Raw genomic sequence first — 16405 nt, 5'->3', positions numbered from 1 at the left:
GAGCATAAATTGGGAGCAGATGTTCTCAGGGAAATCCACGGTAGAAATGTGACAAATATTCAGGGAACATTTGCAAGGAGTTTTGCATAGGTATGTTCTATTGTGGTAGGGAAAGGATGGTAGGGTTAAAGAACCATGGTGTACAAAGAATGTAGGAAATCTAGTTAAGAAGAAATGCTTACGAAAGGTTCAAGAAACTAGGTACTAAAAGATTCTAGAAAATTCAAAGGTTGCCAAGAAGGAGCTTAGGAATGAAATTAGAAGAGACCGAAGGGGCCATGAGAAGGATTAAGGAAAACCCCGAAGACATTCTACAAGTATCTGAAGAGCAAGAGAATGAGCCGTGTGAGAACAGGACCAATCAAGTGTGACAGTGGAAACGTGCATGCAGTCAGAGGAGGTAGCAGAGCTACTTAATGAATACTTTGCTTCAGTATTCATCAGGGAAAAGGACCTTAGTAATTGCAGGGATGATTTACAGCAGACTGAAACGCCTGAGCATATAGACATTAAGAAAGAGGACATGCTTTTGAAAAGCATTAAGTTAGATAAGTCGCTGGGTCTTGACGAGGTATACCCGAGGCTACTGTGGGAAGTGAAAGAGGAGATTGCTGAGCCTTTGGCAATAATCTTTGCATCATCAGTAGGTTCAGGAGAAGTGCCTAGGGTTGCCAACTGTCCTGCATTAGCCGGGGCATCCCGTATATTGGGCTAAATTGGTTTGTCCTATACGGGACCACCCTTGTCCCGTATTTGTCTGCTACTACTCTGTAATCGCCAGAGGACACGCTTCCAGACAGATGTGAGCTATGTTATGAACCCCAGTTTCAATTCCTGGGACGGTACATGATGTACTGGGAATCTGTGACTTTGTTTCTGTGAGTGTCACGCAAGAACCTACCCCAGGAGTATAAAAGGAGCAGCACAGATTGCTCCAGGGAGATACTTTGGTGGAGAGTTGTTGTGTTTGGACAGCAGAGTCGTTAGTGAGAGTGAAGAGTGCAAGCTTCGATTGGACCCAAAAGGGAGTGGGTAGTCAATAGTGCTGTGCATTTCAGAGGTGACTGACATTTCATAAACCAAACGTGGATTTTTGGCACCCACTTTGGTAAACCCCTGCAAGGTCTCGGGTGTGTGGTGACCAGTCCTAGAAAAGGGACATCTCCTGTCAGTTACGTGGTGAAATTCTCACTTTTTGTGGACTCTTCAAAACAGACCGCATCATGAACTCGCTTCCACTGTAAAGGTAAGGTGGCCACTTTGTGAGATCAGCGTTTAAAAGGTACTGTGTGTCTGCTGGGTCGCCTTCGGATAGGTACAGTGGCCGTTTTTGGTGTAGCTCTGCGAGACTCGCTTCTTCGCTGTATTTTGAATCTCCATCTTCAAGATCGTCTCTTCGCTACACTTCGAATCCAAAAGTCTCTCCTCTCAATCACCCCGTTAACTTCGTTTTAAGTTAGTGCTTGCTTAATTCTCTATGCTTCTGCTTAAATGTTAATAAACTTTGTTGTTTCTCGGTAATATCCGAACTCCATCCCATATTCTGCTGCTGCTGGGTTCGTAACAGCTACATTTTGCCAATTCCTGCCAAAACAAAAAGTTTCAGTAATGTCTGGTGTTGTTCGGTCAGTTTGGCGTGTGCAAATATGGATAAACCTGCAAAAAAGAAAAGACCGTGCAGCTATAACAAGCAATGGGAAGCAAAAAAGACGTGGGTTAAGCCCGTCAGCGGTGACTCAACGTCGACGAAGGCCTTCTGTACTTTATGCCATTGGGAATTCTCAAGTGGCCATGGAGGTGAGAATGACCTAACTCAGCATGCTTTCACAGAAGTGCACAAGAAGGCCACACTAGCTGAAGGTGCAAGCAATATTGGTGCATTCTTCGTGAAATCTACTGCGGAAAATGACAAAATCACGGCAAGTGAAGCCTCGTATGAGTACCATACGGTTAAACACGGACTCGGCTACAACAGCACCGACTGTCTTGCTGAGCTCAACGGTGCTTTGTTTAATGACTCAAATGTTGTGAAGTAGATGCACTTGGGAAGAACGAAAGCTGAGATGATTACAATGAATGCTTTAGGACCAAAGACTGTGCGGGATATTACGGATGATCTGTCCCCGACTGAAGAAGGGGAGCCCGCGTATTTCTCAGTTGCCACCGATGCTTCAAACAAGGGATAAAAAAATGTTTCCAGTATGCGTGAGATATTTCTCCGTGTCTGATGGAGTGCAGTGTAAGTTGCTCGACTTTTATGAAGACAGTGCTGAAACTATAAATGGCATACATCAAGCTCTGATGAACTGTCTGGAAAAGTATGAACTGGATATTAGACACGACACAGCCTAAGCAGCAGATAATGCCAATGTAAACTTTGGAAAACACCACTCAGTTTACCAGTTATTGAGCAGTGCCCGCAATCGCATTCTGAAAGCTAATTGCCCAGCTCACATAGCTCATAACGCCTGCAAGCACACCTGTGATCAGCTGTCAGTGGATACTGAGATAATTGTTTTAAAGGTCTACAGCCACTTCTCAATATCTGCTTCCCGAAGAGAGGAACTGCGGTCATTTTTTGCCTTTGTTGACATTGAGTGGCGTGAAATTCTGCGTCATGTTTGCACACGATGGCTCTCTCTTCATCCAGCTGTCGAACGTCTCCTGCAAAGCTGGCCAGCTCTTACGTCATACTTCAGGTCCCTTGAGACCTGTCCTGTGGCACTGAAGAGGATTTTTGAGGATGAAGAAAAACCTGGAGCCACAAGGGGTATGTTTTTGACCAACTGGTAATAAAGCTGGAGGAAACAAAGCCCTGCATCACAGATGTTTACGAGGAAGTCCGAAAGTTCAAAATGAAGATGCTTCAGCGGAAACAGGACAGCTTTTTTGGATACCAGACCAAGCAGCTGACGGACAAACAAGTGCCAGCACAGAGGTCCAAGCAGCAATAGGACTTGGTGAAGGTCTATGACTCTGTCATTACATACATTGACAAGTGGTTTGATTTCTCAGCAGAAAATGTAATGATGAAACTGAAACCGATCGGCCTCTATGAGGAGCTCTCCTTCACTGACCTGGAGCAGGTGGTGGCTGCCCTCAAAATTACAGAGACAGTCAATATGGACCAACTCTATGAAGAGTTTTGTGCTAGCCGGGAGAAAATACAGAAAGCCAGACAGGATACCACAAAATCCACCAGTGAGAGGTGGGTGGCAGTTTTCCAAAACATAGGGAAAGCCAACTTCTGCCTCCCCCCACTTTCAAATCTCTTACTTGCTCTTCTTTCAGTTAGTCCTGACGAAGGGTCTCGGCCCGAAACGTCGACTGTACCTCTTCCTAGAGATGCTGCCTGGCCTGCTGCATTCACCAGCAACTTTTATGTGTGTTGCTCGATCAACATGTTCAGGATTGTCTCATTTGTCCTCAGTGTGCCAGGCTCAAATGCCTTCGTAGAGAGGATCTTCTCTCTGATGACCATGAATTGGTCAGATTCAAGAAACAGATGCAGCACAGAGCTGATCAAAAACGAACTTCAGATATCTGTGAACTGTGACTTGTCATGTAAGGACTTCTCTCTGGCTGTGCAGAAGGACAAAGGACTGCTTGAATCAGTCAAGAGCAGCAAGAAATAACCATGGAAAAAGTAGACTTGGTGAGTACCCCCTTTTTGCAGAGATTATATGCCTACTCTATAGGCACATACAGATAGGGTTATTTGGTGTTATTTCATGTCTGGCTGGTAGTCAGATTATGCTCTGTATTATGCTTTGTTATAATTTGGTGTTACATTTCATATATAACACTGAAGATATGCATACATGGTTCATATATTGGATTTGTTTACCAATTCAGGGTTGTTGTGTTTTTCTCTCTTTCCCTTTTGAAAAAGGTCCCTGTTACCATCTGCTAGCTGCTAGCCCCCTCAGTCACTTCATCCCGGGCCTGCACCATACCCACACTGCCGCGGCACGCCACCTTTTGTCCCTTATTTGGGAGTGAGAAAGTTGTCAACCCTGGAAGTACCAGAGGATTGAAGGGCTGCAAATGTCGTTCCCTTGTTCAAGAAGGGGAGTAGAGATAACCCGGGAAATTGACCAATGAGTCTTACTTCAGTCGTGGGCAAGTTGTTGGAGAAGATCCTGAGCGGTAGGATTTATGAGCATTTGGAGAGACATAATCTGAGTAGGGCTTTGTCAAGGGCAGGTCATGCCTTACAAGTCAGATTGAATTCTTTGAGGATGTATCAAAAGACAATGATGAAGGTAGAGCAATGGATGTGGTGTATAGTAAGGCATTTGATAAGGTTCCCTGTGCAAGGTTCATTTAGAAAGCAAGGAAGCATGGGACCCAGGGAGACCTTGCTTTGTGGGTCCAGAATTGACTTGCCAACAGAAGGAAAAGGGTGGTTGTAAATGGTTCGTATTCTGCATGGAGGTCGATGACCAGTGGTTTTCTGCAAGGATCGGTTCTGGGAACCCTCCTCTTTGTGATTTTTATAAATGACCTGGATGAGGAAGTGGAGGCATGGGTTAGTAAATTTGCCGATGACACAAAGATCGGGGGTGTAGTGTAGAGGTCCCCAACCTTTTTCGCACCATGGACCAGTTTAATATTGACAATATTCTTGCAGACCGGCCGGTGGGGTGGGGGGGGGAGGGTGGTGTTCAAGTTCAACAGTGCATAACAGGGGAATGACAGGCAGCTGACTCATATCGCCAAATCATATCGTTTCCTCGCGGCCCGGTGGTACATGCTTTGCAGCCCGGTAGTTGGGGGCCACTGGTGTAGTGGATAGTGTGGAGGGCTGTCAGAGGTTACAGCGGGACATTGATAGGATGCAAAACTGGGCAGAGAAGTGGCAGATGGAGTTCAACCCAGATGAGTGTGAAGTGGTTCATTTTGGTCAGTCAAGTATGATCGCAGAATATAGTATTAATGGTAAGATTCTCGGCAGTGTGGAGGATCAGAGGGATCTTGGGGTCCGAGTCCACTGGATATTCAAAGCTGCTGCGCAGGTTGGCAGTGTTGTTAGGAAGGCGTATGGTGTGTTGTTAACAAGGCGTGGGATTGAGTTCAAGAGCTGTGAGGTAATGTTACAGCTATATAAGACTTAGTTAGACCCCACTTGGAGGACTGTGTTCAGTTCTGGTCACCTCACTACAGGAAGGATGTGGATACTATAGGGAGAGTGCAGAGAAGATTTACAAGGATGTTGCCTGGATTGGAGAGCATGCGTTATGAGAATGGGTTGAGTGAACTTGGCCTTTTCTCCTTGGAGCAATGGAGGATGAGAGGTGACCTGATAGAGATGTATAAGATGATACGAAGCATTGATCGTGTGGTTAATCAGAGGCTTTTTCCCAGGGCTGAACTGGCTAACACAAGGGGGGATATTTTTAAGGTGCTTGGAAGTAGGTACAGAGGGAATGTCAGGGGTAAGTTTTTCACACAGAGAATGGTGGGTTCCTGAAATGCACTGCCTGGTGTGCTGGAGACAGCACATATGACTGAGGCATTTAAGGGGTTCCTTGATAAGTACGTCAATATGCAGAGAATGGAAGAATTTGGACATTATCTAGGCAGAAGAGATTAGTATAGTTGGGCATTTGATTACTAATTTAATTAGCTGGACACAACATTGTGAGCTAAAGGTTATGTCCCCATAAGGTATTCTTCTATGCTGTCCCTATGGTCTACGTCTGAGTGTGTTTTCTGCTATGTGTGAGATGTTGCAACAGGATGGGAACACATGCGTCTTCAGTCAGCAGCACCAACTGTGATATCGCCGGGGAACTAGTCTGACTCACCTTTATCATTGACATCTCATTAACACAGAAGCACTTGGTTTCGACCTCCTGGCGTAGCTGAGGCAGAGCTCCAGTTAGTATCCTGCTCTTCTTCACTTCCGCATTCCTCCTGCTCTTTGGCAGTAGCAGGTCCACCGCGCACTGTGAGGAAGGCAGAGGATAATCAACAAAAAATGGAATGCTGGAAAATGGAAACAGAAGGTGCTGGGAGCACTTAGCGGACCAGGCAGTGCCGTTGGGAGTGAAACAGCTAATGGTTTCTTATGTAAACTGGTTCAGTATAAAAGGAAAGAGTATGCTCGAGTTGCTTTGTTTGTTACTTACTTACTTACTTACAGAATTACTCACTGTGTCTGACCTGTACTGTGATGAACATGTCATAAAACAACTGTAACCAGAAGATTTTTGCTTCATTCTTAACTTCTGAAGAACCTCTGGACAACATAATCTCCAAATCCAACACATCCTTCTCACTATCAGATTCAAAAACAACAGAAGTACTATTTAAAGTATCCTGACTGGTTGCATCCTGTCTGGTAAGGCAATTTGAATATGCAGGAACATAAAAATCTGCAGATACTGCTCAATACATCATGGTCCCATCCCTCCCAACCACTGGTACTAGCCACAATAGGTACAACCTCAAGAAGGCAACATCCATTATCAAAGATGTCAACCGTCCACACCATGCCTTCTTCCAACAGCTACCATCAAGCAGGGGTTTGTAAGGCCTGAAATCCCACACAACCAGATTCAGAAACGCTACTTTCCATGAACCATTCAGTTCTTGAATAAACTGGCACAATCTTATCAATACCTCAGTATAATATGACAGTCTTATCAATACCTCAATATAGTAACAGTCTTAGCAATACCTCAATATAGTAACAGTCTTATCAATACTTCAGTATAATAACAGTCATCAATACCTCAGTATCATAGCACATCTTATCAATACTTCATTATAATTTCACAGTGTTATCAATACCTCACTATAATTTCACAGTCTTACAACTACCGTGCGAGCAGCACTTACTGTGTAACATCGAGCTTACATCGCTGGCAATCAACTAGAGCTCAAGAAAAGCAGCTATGATTTGCGCAAAGCTATCAAGACTGCGAAACAACAATATAGGGACAAGATTAAGTTAAGATTCACAACGAATAGCTCATGACTTGCGGTGAGGGCTGCATACCATTGCAGACTTCAAAGCCAAAGAATGTGGTGCCGCCAACATTGCGCCCTCTCTCCTAGATGAACTTTTATGCTCGGGTCGATGTCGCTAACTCTGAGCCTCCAAGGAAAGCCACCGCTACAACCTGCAACCAGGTTATCTCTGAGGCTGAGGTACGCAGATGTTTCTAACGAGTGGACAGTCACAAGGCTGCGGGACCGGACGGCATCCCAGGGCGAGTAATCATGTGCACAGCACAACTGGAGAGGTGTGTTTATTGACATTTTTAATCTTTCCCTCTCCCAGTGTACTTTTATACTTTATACTTTATTATTGCCAAACAATTGATACTAGAGCGTACAATCATCACAGCGATATTTGATTCTGTGCTTCGTGCTCCCTCCTGCTTCAAATTATCCACCATTGTCCCTGTACCAAAAAAAGACCAAGGTAACATGTCTGAACAACTGGCGTCCTGTCACACTCACCTCAGTAATAAGCAAATGCTTTGAGAGGCTGGTCAAGGATCACATCTGCAGCTTGCTACCACCCACACTGGAACCCCTACAATTCACCTACCGACACAACTGATCGACAGATGACTCAATAGCCATTGCCCTACACACCATCCTTACACATCTGGAGAAGAAGGATGTTTATGAGAGAATACCGTTCCTGGACTACAGTTCAGTATTTAACACCACAGTTCCATCCAGGCTCGACAAGAAGCTCAGAGTCCTCGGTCTTGACTCTGCCTTTTACAGCTGGATCCTGGACTTCCTCTCAGATCGCTAGCAAATGGTAAGAGTGGGCTCCCTCACCTCCACCCCTCTGACTCTCAATACAGGAGCCCCTCAGGGCTGTGTACTGAGTCCTCTCCTTTACTTCCTGTATACCCATGACTGTACCTCCCTTAATCACAGAACCCTGCAGAGAGTGGTGCGAACAGCCCAGCACATCTGTAATTGTGAACTTCCCATAATTCAGGACATTTACAAGGACAGGTGTGTGAAGGATCATTGGGGACCTGAGTCACCTCAATCACAAACTGTTCCAGCTGTTACCATCCGGGAAAAGGTACCGCAGCATAAAAGCCAGGACCAACAGGCTCCAGGACAGCTTCTTCCACCAGGCCATCAGACTGATGAACTCACACTGATTTGAGTGTACTCTATATTACATTGACTGTTCTATTTATTATAAATTACTATGATTGCACATTGCACATTTAGATGGAGACGGTATTTACTCCTCATGTATGTGAAGGATGTAAGAAATAAAGTCAATTCGTTACAGACATTTACACCACACGCTGCATCCGTAAAGCAAACCGCATTATGAAGGACCCTATGCACCCTTCATACAAACTCTTCTTCCTCCTGCCATCTGGCAAAAGGCACCAAAGTACTCGGACTGCCATGACCAGACCATGTAACAGCTTCTTCCCCCAAGTCATCAGACTGCTCAATACCCAGAGCCTCGACTAATACCAACCTACTGCCTTCTACTGTGCATATTATCTTGTTTATTATTTATTGTAATGCCTGCACTGTTTTGTGCACTTTATGCAGTCCTGGGTAGGTCTGTAGTCTAGTGTAGTTTTGTGTTGTTTTATGTAGTTCAGTGTAGTTTTTGTACTGTTCATGTAGCACCATGGTCCTGAAAAACATTGTCTCATTTTTACTGTGTACTGTACTAGCAGTTATGGTCGAAATTACAATAAAAAGTGACTTGACTTGACTTCAGTATCGTAACACAGTCTGATCAATTACCTCAGTATCGTAACACTGTGACCAATTTTGCATTGCACTGGACTTCTTTTCTTCTGTGTTCTTTCTTGGAAAATTTTGCATAATTTATGTTTTGCTTGTGAATGCATTGAATCTGATGCTTTGTGCCTGAGAATCTGCTGCAGATAAGTTTCTCATTGCACATGTGCATACAGTACATGTATTTGTGCATGTGACAATAAACTTGAATCCCTTTGCCAGTCATCTTCAGACAATTATTCACCTCTTTCCTCCATCCTGAAGTCAGTAATCCCTCTACTATCCTATCTAACTTCTTCCTCTTCCTTATCACACACCTCTTTCTCTGATTCGCTCTTCTCCTGCTCTTTTTCTGCATCTCAAAACGAACAGATCTCTGACTACTCTTATAAACATGAGGATCTGTAGATGTTGGAAATCCAGAGCAACACATAGAAAATGCTGGAGGAACTCAGCAGGTCAGGCAGCGTCTATGGACTGTTGAAGCCTGAGTTCCTCCAGTATTGCTCTGACTACTCTTATATCTGATGAAATGTCAGAGACCTGGCCTGCTGAGTATTTCAAGAACTGTTGCTGCAGTTAAACACAGCTGGACATTTCTGGTCAGGAAGTATGTGATTGCACAGGAGGGGGGACAAAGATTATGAAGATGTTACCAATGATGGAAAGGTTTAGCAATAAGGAGAGCTTGACAATACTGGGGTTGTTTTCCATTACGAAGTCTAGGATAGGTTAAGAGTTAATACTTGTATCTCCTGCCTGGGGAATGAATAAGCAAACAAGATATCATTGTTCAAAGAGGAAAAGGCAAACAATGAGGGTGAACAGGCTGGTGGAGGGGCTGTTCCTCACCACATTACAGGCACTCATGGTGACCTAAGCTCCAAGATGAAGGAGCACGAGCTTATCGAAAGAGACATGAGAAAAAATTGCGGATGCCTTGACCAGTATCTTTGTTTCCTCTTGAGCTACAGGCAACAACACAGAGGAGTGTGAGTGACTAATGGTGTTCAATTATTCCAGAAGAGAAACAGGGATAATCCTGGAAACTATAGATTGGCAAGTCTCATGTCAATGGTAGGGAAGCTACTGAGGATTCTTATGTCTGGGATGAAGCCAGGTAACTCTTCTCCTGGCATCAGAGCAGCTGAATGGCTTCCTACAGCTCAGGGTGATTGACGGCTTGCCTCAGACAACCACTGACACCGAACAATCCACAGGGTGGTGTCTTTTACTCTCTTGCAGATTGTGAAACAGCTGCTGATTATCCTGACCTTAAAAAGTCATGTGGCATTTCAGATGGCAGAGGTTTCTGGGATCAGGGAATGCCATTAGGATTCTGGTGGGATCAAAAGAATGCAGAGAGGTAGACACTTACCTGTACACCTGGAATCTCACAGCATGTCACCTTCTCTGCCATGAGAGGATCACAGAATAGAACCATCTCCTGTAGGTCAACCTGTGCAGAGAGGTGGGACAGAGAGAGAGGTGAGCTCCACGTCTGACTAGTAGCTGCCCAGCTTCTAGAGGTGCAGTCTCCAGCAATCCAGCAACACCATGAATAGGGCAGTGATGGCTAGAGCTGGTCACAGCTAGCAGACCCACCCTGTCATATAGAGAGGACCAGGCACTTCCATCACACCTCAGCAATGTTATTACTACCATTCAGGTGGGGCAATTTGACCATAAATGTTCTCAATATATTGTCCATTCCAGGTGGAATTCAGGTTAAGGGGAACCAGACTGACTCCTGCCACTCTGCCTGCTGTTGTCCAGACAGACTGAGACCACTTGCAGGGCCCTGTCTTAGTCTATACCGAGCAGATGTAAGATGGGAGCCAATCAGCATCTTCCCCTTCAACAGGACGTGGAATGGGACCCAATCAGCATCTCCCCCTTCAACAAGGTGTGGGAAGAGATCCAATCAGCCTTTCACAGGGAGTGGAATGGGACCCAATCAGCATCTTTCCCTTTCACAAGGCATGGAATGGAACCCAATCAGCATCTCCCCCTTCAGTGGCCTAGAATTATCTATTGGAATTGAAGGGTTCCTCCTGACTACTGTGCTAACTATTGGCAAGTATTTCACCATGATGCACAAATGAATTGCTCTTGTGGTAGGCTCTGGACACGGACAAAAGAGATTCCCATGGTTCCCTGTGCTGGGAAGGATAAGCACCATATATGATGGGTTGTAGGACAGATGGAACTAACCTCAGCTGGCCTGTTGTCCTCAGTGAGCTTGCCCATTATTGCCTGCCCCTCAATGCTGATCCTGGCTCTCTCTTCCACCGACTTGATCTCGATCAGGCGGCAGTCTACGTAGAGAGAGGCCACATTGCCCTGTACACCGACTATCAACTTGTGCCATCGTTGATCAAACAGGGCAGCAACGCTTTCACCACTGAACACCCAGCGCACGTAGTCTTGGAAACGACCTTTGGCTTTGTACTCCACCGTTTTGTCCCTCCCGTCCATGTGGACTGAAAACTAAAAGGAACAAAGAAGAAAGTCAGTGAAGATTGAAGCCAGTTGGATCACTGTCTCAAAGGGGAGGACATCTGGTGACTCTGCCATTGCAGTCCCATAGCCACATGAGGACAGACTTTAGAACAGCCAACAAGTCACTCAGTGTGTGAAAATGAGATGTTATGGCTCAAGATTCTGACATGACAAAGCCCTGCCAAGGAATTTCTTGCCTCCAACATCTGGGGACATTTAAAGCTGTTCAGGTGACAACCTGGTGTGGCTGTTGGTAGAGAATCGTATCTCCTCACTCACATCCCAAATGCTCCAGCAGGATTCCCAGGAGGTCTGAGAGGGGCCAGGAACACAGTAATATACATCTGGGAGGGAGAAGCTATGGGATTCCTCACCAGTGACTGCAGACTTCATGATATGTCATGGTTTTGGGTAGGAAATACTGCTCTCCCAATTTACTTTCTACTAGTTTCGCATAAGACCTCCAACACACCAGCACCACGTGCCCATCACTACCAGGACATGCCAGTCCTGGGTCTGTGGGCACCTGGTGACACAGCTAATGTGAAAATTACACATGTTCCTCAGTGCTCCACCTGCCACAGACCCATATATGGAAATTAAAAACAGAGGAGAACTTATACCTTGAATGTTTGGGCACTCAGGAGTGTAATCGAATAGAGACACAACTCATTGAAAATGACATCAAAGGTGGACAGGGAGCTGTCTACAGATCTCTGTGGAAGTGGATTCCTAGGGTCCATCACATCTGAGTGAACAAAGTTCTCCTCATGCCGGTCTTGAATCTCTTTCTATGTCCTCACATGGAGACCCTTCATTACAGACACTCCAGCGTGCCAAGAAGTATCTGTCAAGCCATGTTAGAATTTTGTAAGCTCCAGTTCAAACAATCTTCAAACATGGGTTAATACAGGGCAAGTCGGCTTGTCCTCTCCAAATGAGGAAGTCCTACTCTCCTCAGAGACCAGTCCGTCGAACCTTCATGGCACTCTCTCCATCCTTTCTCCAAGTACGTTCTCACCAACAAGACACTGTCTCATTGTAGGAAGGAATCCCTACGCTGCATGCAAGTTCTCTTAGAGTGATACATCAGGGACACCTAACAGTAAGATGCTCCTTTGTGTTAGTCATGGAGGGCTACATGGGAAGGAAAGGTTAGGTTGACCTTGAGTAGGTTAAACGGTTGGCTCAACATCAGGGGCTGTACTCTTCTACACTCAGTGACCATTCTATTAGGTACCTCCTGAACCTAAAACAGTGGCCACTGGGTGTACAATATGTTCATGGTCTACTGCTGCTTTGGCCCATCCACTTCAAGGTTCAACTTGTTGTTCATTCAGAGTTGCTCTTTTGCAAACCACTGTTGTGATAGAACATAGAATGTTGAATAGTACAGCACAGTACAGGCCCTTCGGCCACAATGTTGTGCCAACCCTTAAACCCTACCTCCCATATAACCCCCCACCTTAAATTCCTCCATATACCTGTGTAGTAGTCTCTTAAACTTCACTAGTGTATCTGCCTCCACCACTGACTCAGGCAGTGCATTCCACGCACCAACCACTCTCTGAGTAAAAAACCTTCCTCTAATATCCCCCTTGAACTTCCCACCCGTACCTTAAAGCCATGTCGTCTTGTATTGAGCAGTGGTGCCCTGGGGAAGAGGCACTGGCTGTCCACTCTATCAATTCCTCTTATTATCTTGTACACCTCTATCATGTCTCCTCTCATCCTCCTTCTCTCCAAAGAGTAAAGCCCCAGCTCCTTTCATCTCTGATCATAATGCATACTCTCTAAACCAGGCAGCATCCTGGTAAATCTCCTCTGTACCCTTTCCAATGCTTCCACATCCTTCCTATAGTGAGGCGACCAGAACTGGACACAGTACTCCAAATGTGGCCTAACCAGAGCTTTATAGAGCTAATTTATAAAATCAGTTTAGTCAATCTAACCTTTCCTTCCCATGTAGCCCTCCATGACTAACACAAAGGAACATCTTACTGTTAGATGTTCCTGATGCATGGTTATTTGACCTACCATCTTCTTGTCAGCTTGAACCAGTCTGGCCATCCTCCTCTGACTGCTCTCATTAACAAGACCTTATTGCCCACAGAAATGCCACTCACTGGATGTTTTATTTCTTTTGCACCATTCTTTGTAAACTATAGACTGTGGTGCATGTAAATCCCAGGAGATCAGCAGTTTATGAGATACTCAAACCACCCCATCTGGTACAACTCATCATTCCACAGTCACAGTCACTTACAACACATTTCTTCCCCATTCTGATGTTGTTCTGATGTCTGAACAAGAACTGAACCTCTTGACCATGTCTGTATGCTTTTATCCCTTGAGTTGCTACCACATGATTGGCTGATTAGATACTTGCATGACCAAGCAGGTGTACCTAGTAATGTGGCTGCTGAGTGTACTTTCTATCTTCTGTGAGGGCAATCATGGGCTGGGCCCACAGTCTTTGCTGTATCCTGTATTTCAGCCACGAGTGAACAGAACTGACTGGAGACTGGTTACTCTGACAGTGGGGACGGTAGATGGTTAGAGCAATGTTCTGGCCATTACCATTAACCATTTTGCCCAACACCGGCCCCCTAGGCCTGAGTCAACGTAGCAGTATTAATCAGACAACTCATTGTATAAGTTCACTAAGACCGATGACTGGAAATCTACAGTGAGTAACTGATGCTCCAAAGTCATCCCTCCAACGGCACAGCTCAAGTTGGGAGCGTGGAGAAAAGTTTTCCACTTCCTTAAATGAGCACATAATAGCAACAATCAGGAATCCCCACAATCACGGACACATCAGTGTGGCAGCCTGATCCACTTCAAGCACAATAGTGACCTGCTAACCTGACTCCTCTCCAAACCCTCAGGACAAGGGTATTAGGAACATGCAGACACCACCACTCCCAAGTTTCCTTCAAGTCATGCACCATTTGATTTGGAAATTTCACCATCACTAGGTTGAAATAGTGAAACTTTTCCCCACCTCAACGTGGGAAAACATCCACCACCAGGAACTGCAGAGGTTCAAGATGGCAGTTCGCTCTCGTCTTCTTGAGGCAGGCAATAAATGGTGGCCTTCCCAGTGGAGCTCGGGTCCTCTGTGAATCTCGAAGATCCATTGTTCATAATTTCAGTCGGATACTTGCTGCTCCAAACATTGCTTCAGGGAGAGGGTAGGTACGACACATGGTCAGACTGGAGGGGCAGGAGACAGAAAGAGTAGAAATATGTGGTGGTCTAACCAAAAGGTATTCGCTGTTGAACTTGACAGTCCTCTCCTCATGAGACAGGCATGGAGTACAGAGGAGCATCAGCACAGCATCAGCGTGGTGAAGATATCCAACTGATTAGACAGCAGTTGTGAAAGATTTCCATCAGAACTTCCTCTGGATAGTCATTGGACATTATCGACTCAATGGCCAGTTTCCATGACTGTCTGCTTTTCTCTCCTTGGAAGCTGCCTCGTCTGCTCTGCATCCAAGGACTCCTGGTCCTGGATCTCACATATCTGTGCCAGTGAAAGACTCTGGAGGTGTGGTAAAGGCACCCCAAGTTGTGCATAGCCTCCTGTAGTCAGCAATCATAACATGACCATTCTTTGCCTACAGTGCTGACAGAACACAGGGACATACAAATTGGTTTAAGCATTGGCCAGGACATGGGAAGAACATGCCATATCTCAGTGCAGGCTGATGCAGGAGAAGGCACTGAGCAGAAATAGACACTAAATTACTTGTTGCATCTCCTCAGACCCTTGGACAACAATTGGCCAGCTTCCATCAGGGTACCTCCACCTCCCAATGTCCCAGGATGATGATCTCCCAGCCCTGGCACAGTGTCCTGTGGACCTTTTCTAACCCTCAGCCTTTGCTCTGGCTCCCAGCAGCTCTAAGGCCGAATTTAATGAGACATATAATTTACCAGTGCAGTTGCTAAAGTTTACAGGTCTGACTGTGTTTGTGGAGCTCAATAGCAGTCAGCCCTGCTCCCAACTTCCCCAGCTTTCTGTAATTCGGCCCAGCTCTGCAGGGTCTCTCTGAGGAGACAAAACTCCTGTACCATTAGAAGGATGACAGCACCTGTGTCAGGCCCCGCTGGTCTGTGATTTTGACCAGGTCCCAGTTCTTCTTCAATGTCTTCTTCTTCAGCAGCAGAGTTGCAAGGAAGGTGAAGTCACTTGGCAGCCCCTGAGGGAACACCTGTCTGAGACAGTCAACAGACACACATTAGTGATTAACACACTGCCCCATTCCCCTGTGCCTGAACACTGACCAATGCTGAACTGAGGGATAACCACACTTTGAATTTACAAGTATCCTCTTGATAAAATCTCCCAGCAGCTTACCTGCCCTCGGGCTACTGTAAATTCATCCTCACACTCTCTGACAGTTCCACACTGTTCCCATCATTCCACCTCTGACAACCATGCCTTTGGCCTCTGGGCTACAATCTATTGGTAATCCCTCAAAATCTACAGCCCCTACTCCCACCCTACCAGCTCGCTAATACTGTCTCTCAGATACTTAAAAATCGTCAGTCTACTCTTCCTCTTTGGCTCACTCACTGACAGTTTTGGTTTCTTTGCCATCCTGCAAAACACTATAGAGTGTTCTTAAGCAACACACACAAAATGCTGGTGGAAGGCAGCAGGCCAGACAGCATCCATAGGAAGAAGCACAGTCGACGTTTCTGGCCGAGACCCTTCGTCAGGACTAACTGAAAGAAGAGATAGTAAGAGATTAGAAAGTGGGAGGGGGAGGGGGAGATTCAAAATGATAGGAGAAGACAGGAGGGGGAGGGATAGAGCTGAGAGCTGGAAAGTTGATTGGCAAAGGGGATACAAGGCTGGAGAAGGGAGGGGATCATGGGATGGGAAGCGCCATTTGCAGATCATGTTGTGACTGGAAAGTTCCTGCCATTAAAATCCTTGCAACTCCAATCTGATTTCTACCCTGGACCTTCCCAGTAACCGTGGAGGACAGCGCTGCTGTATGGGTCCCTCTTGAGATAACGCAATCTAACACCCACAGCCTTCCTGGGTACCGCCCATGTTAAACTACCTGCTTCCAAACGACCACATTTCTGTGTTACCACTATGAAGCTCAGCATGGCTCTTCCAAACCCA

The 16405-nt window shown here is 45.7% G+C and overlaps 1 protein-coding gene across 1 annotated transcript in view; it reads right to left on the bottom strand.

The window, feature by feature from the left end:
- The window catches only part of col16a1 (collagen, type XVI, alpha 1), a 414952-nt gene that overhangs the window by 341333 nt on the left and 57214 nt on the right, over nt 1-16405 (bottom strand). The window contains exons 7-10 of the mRNA XM_063033604.1: nt 15360-15483; nt 10969-11244; nt 10133-10213; nt 5811-5951 (exon numbers count right to left, since the gene is read on the bottom strand). Coding sequence (XP_062889674.1) covers nt 5811-5951; nt 10133-10213; nt 10969-11244; nt 15360-15483 — 622 coding nt within the window. The remainder of the gene's footprint in view (nt 1-5810; nt 5952-10132; nt 10214-10968; nt 11245-15359; nt 15484-16405) is intronic.

Source organism: Mobula hypostoma, chromosome 26 (genome assembly GCF_963921235.1).
Source record: "Mobula hypostoma chromosome 26, sMobHyp1.1, whole genome shotgun sequence".
Lineage (NCBI taxonomy): Eukaryota > Metazoa > Chordata > Chondrichthyes > Myliobatiformes > Myliobatidae > Mobula > Mobula hypostoma.
Note: the sequence above shows the minus strand (reverse complement) of the source record. Positions and strands in the feature narration are given on the sequence as shown.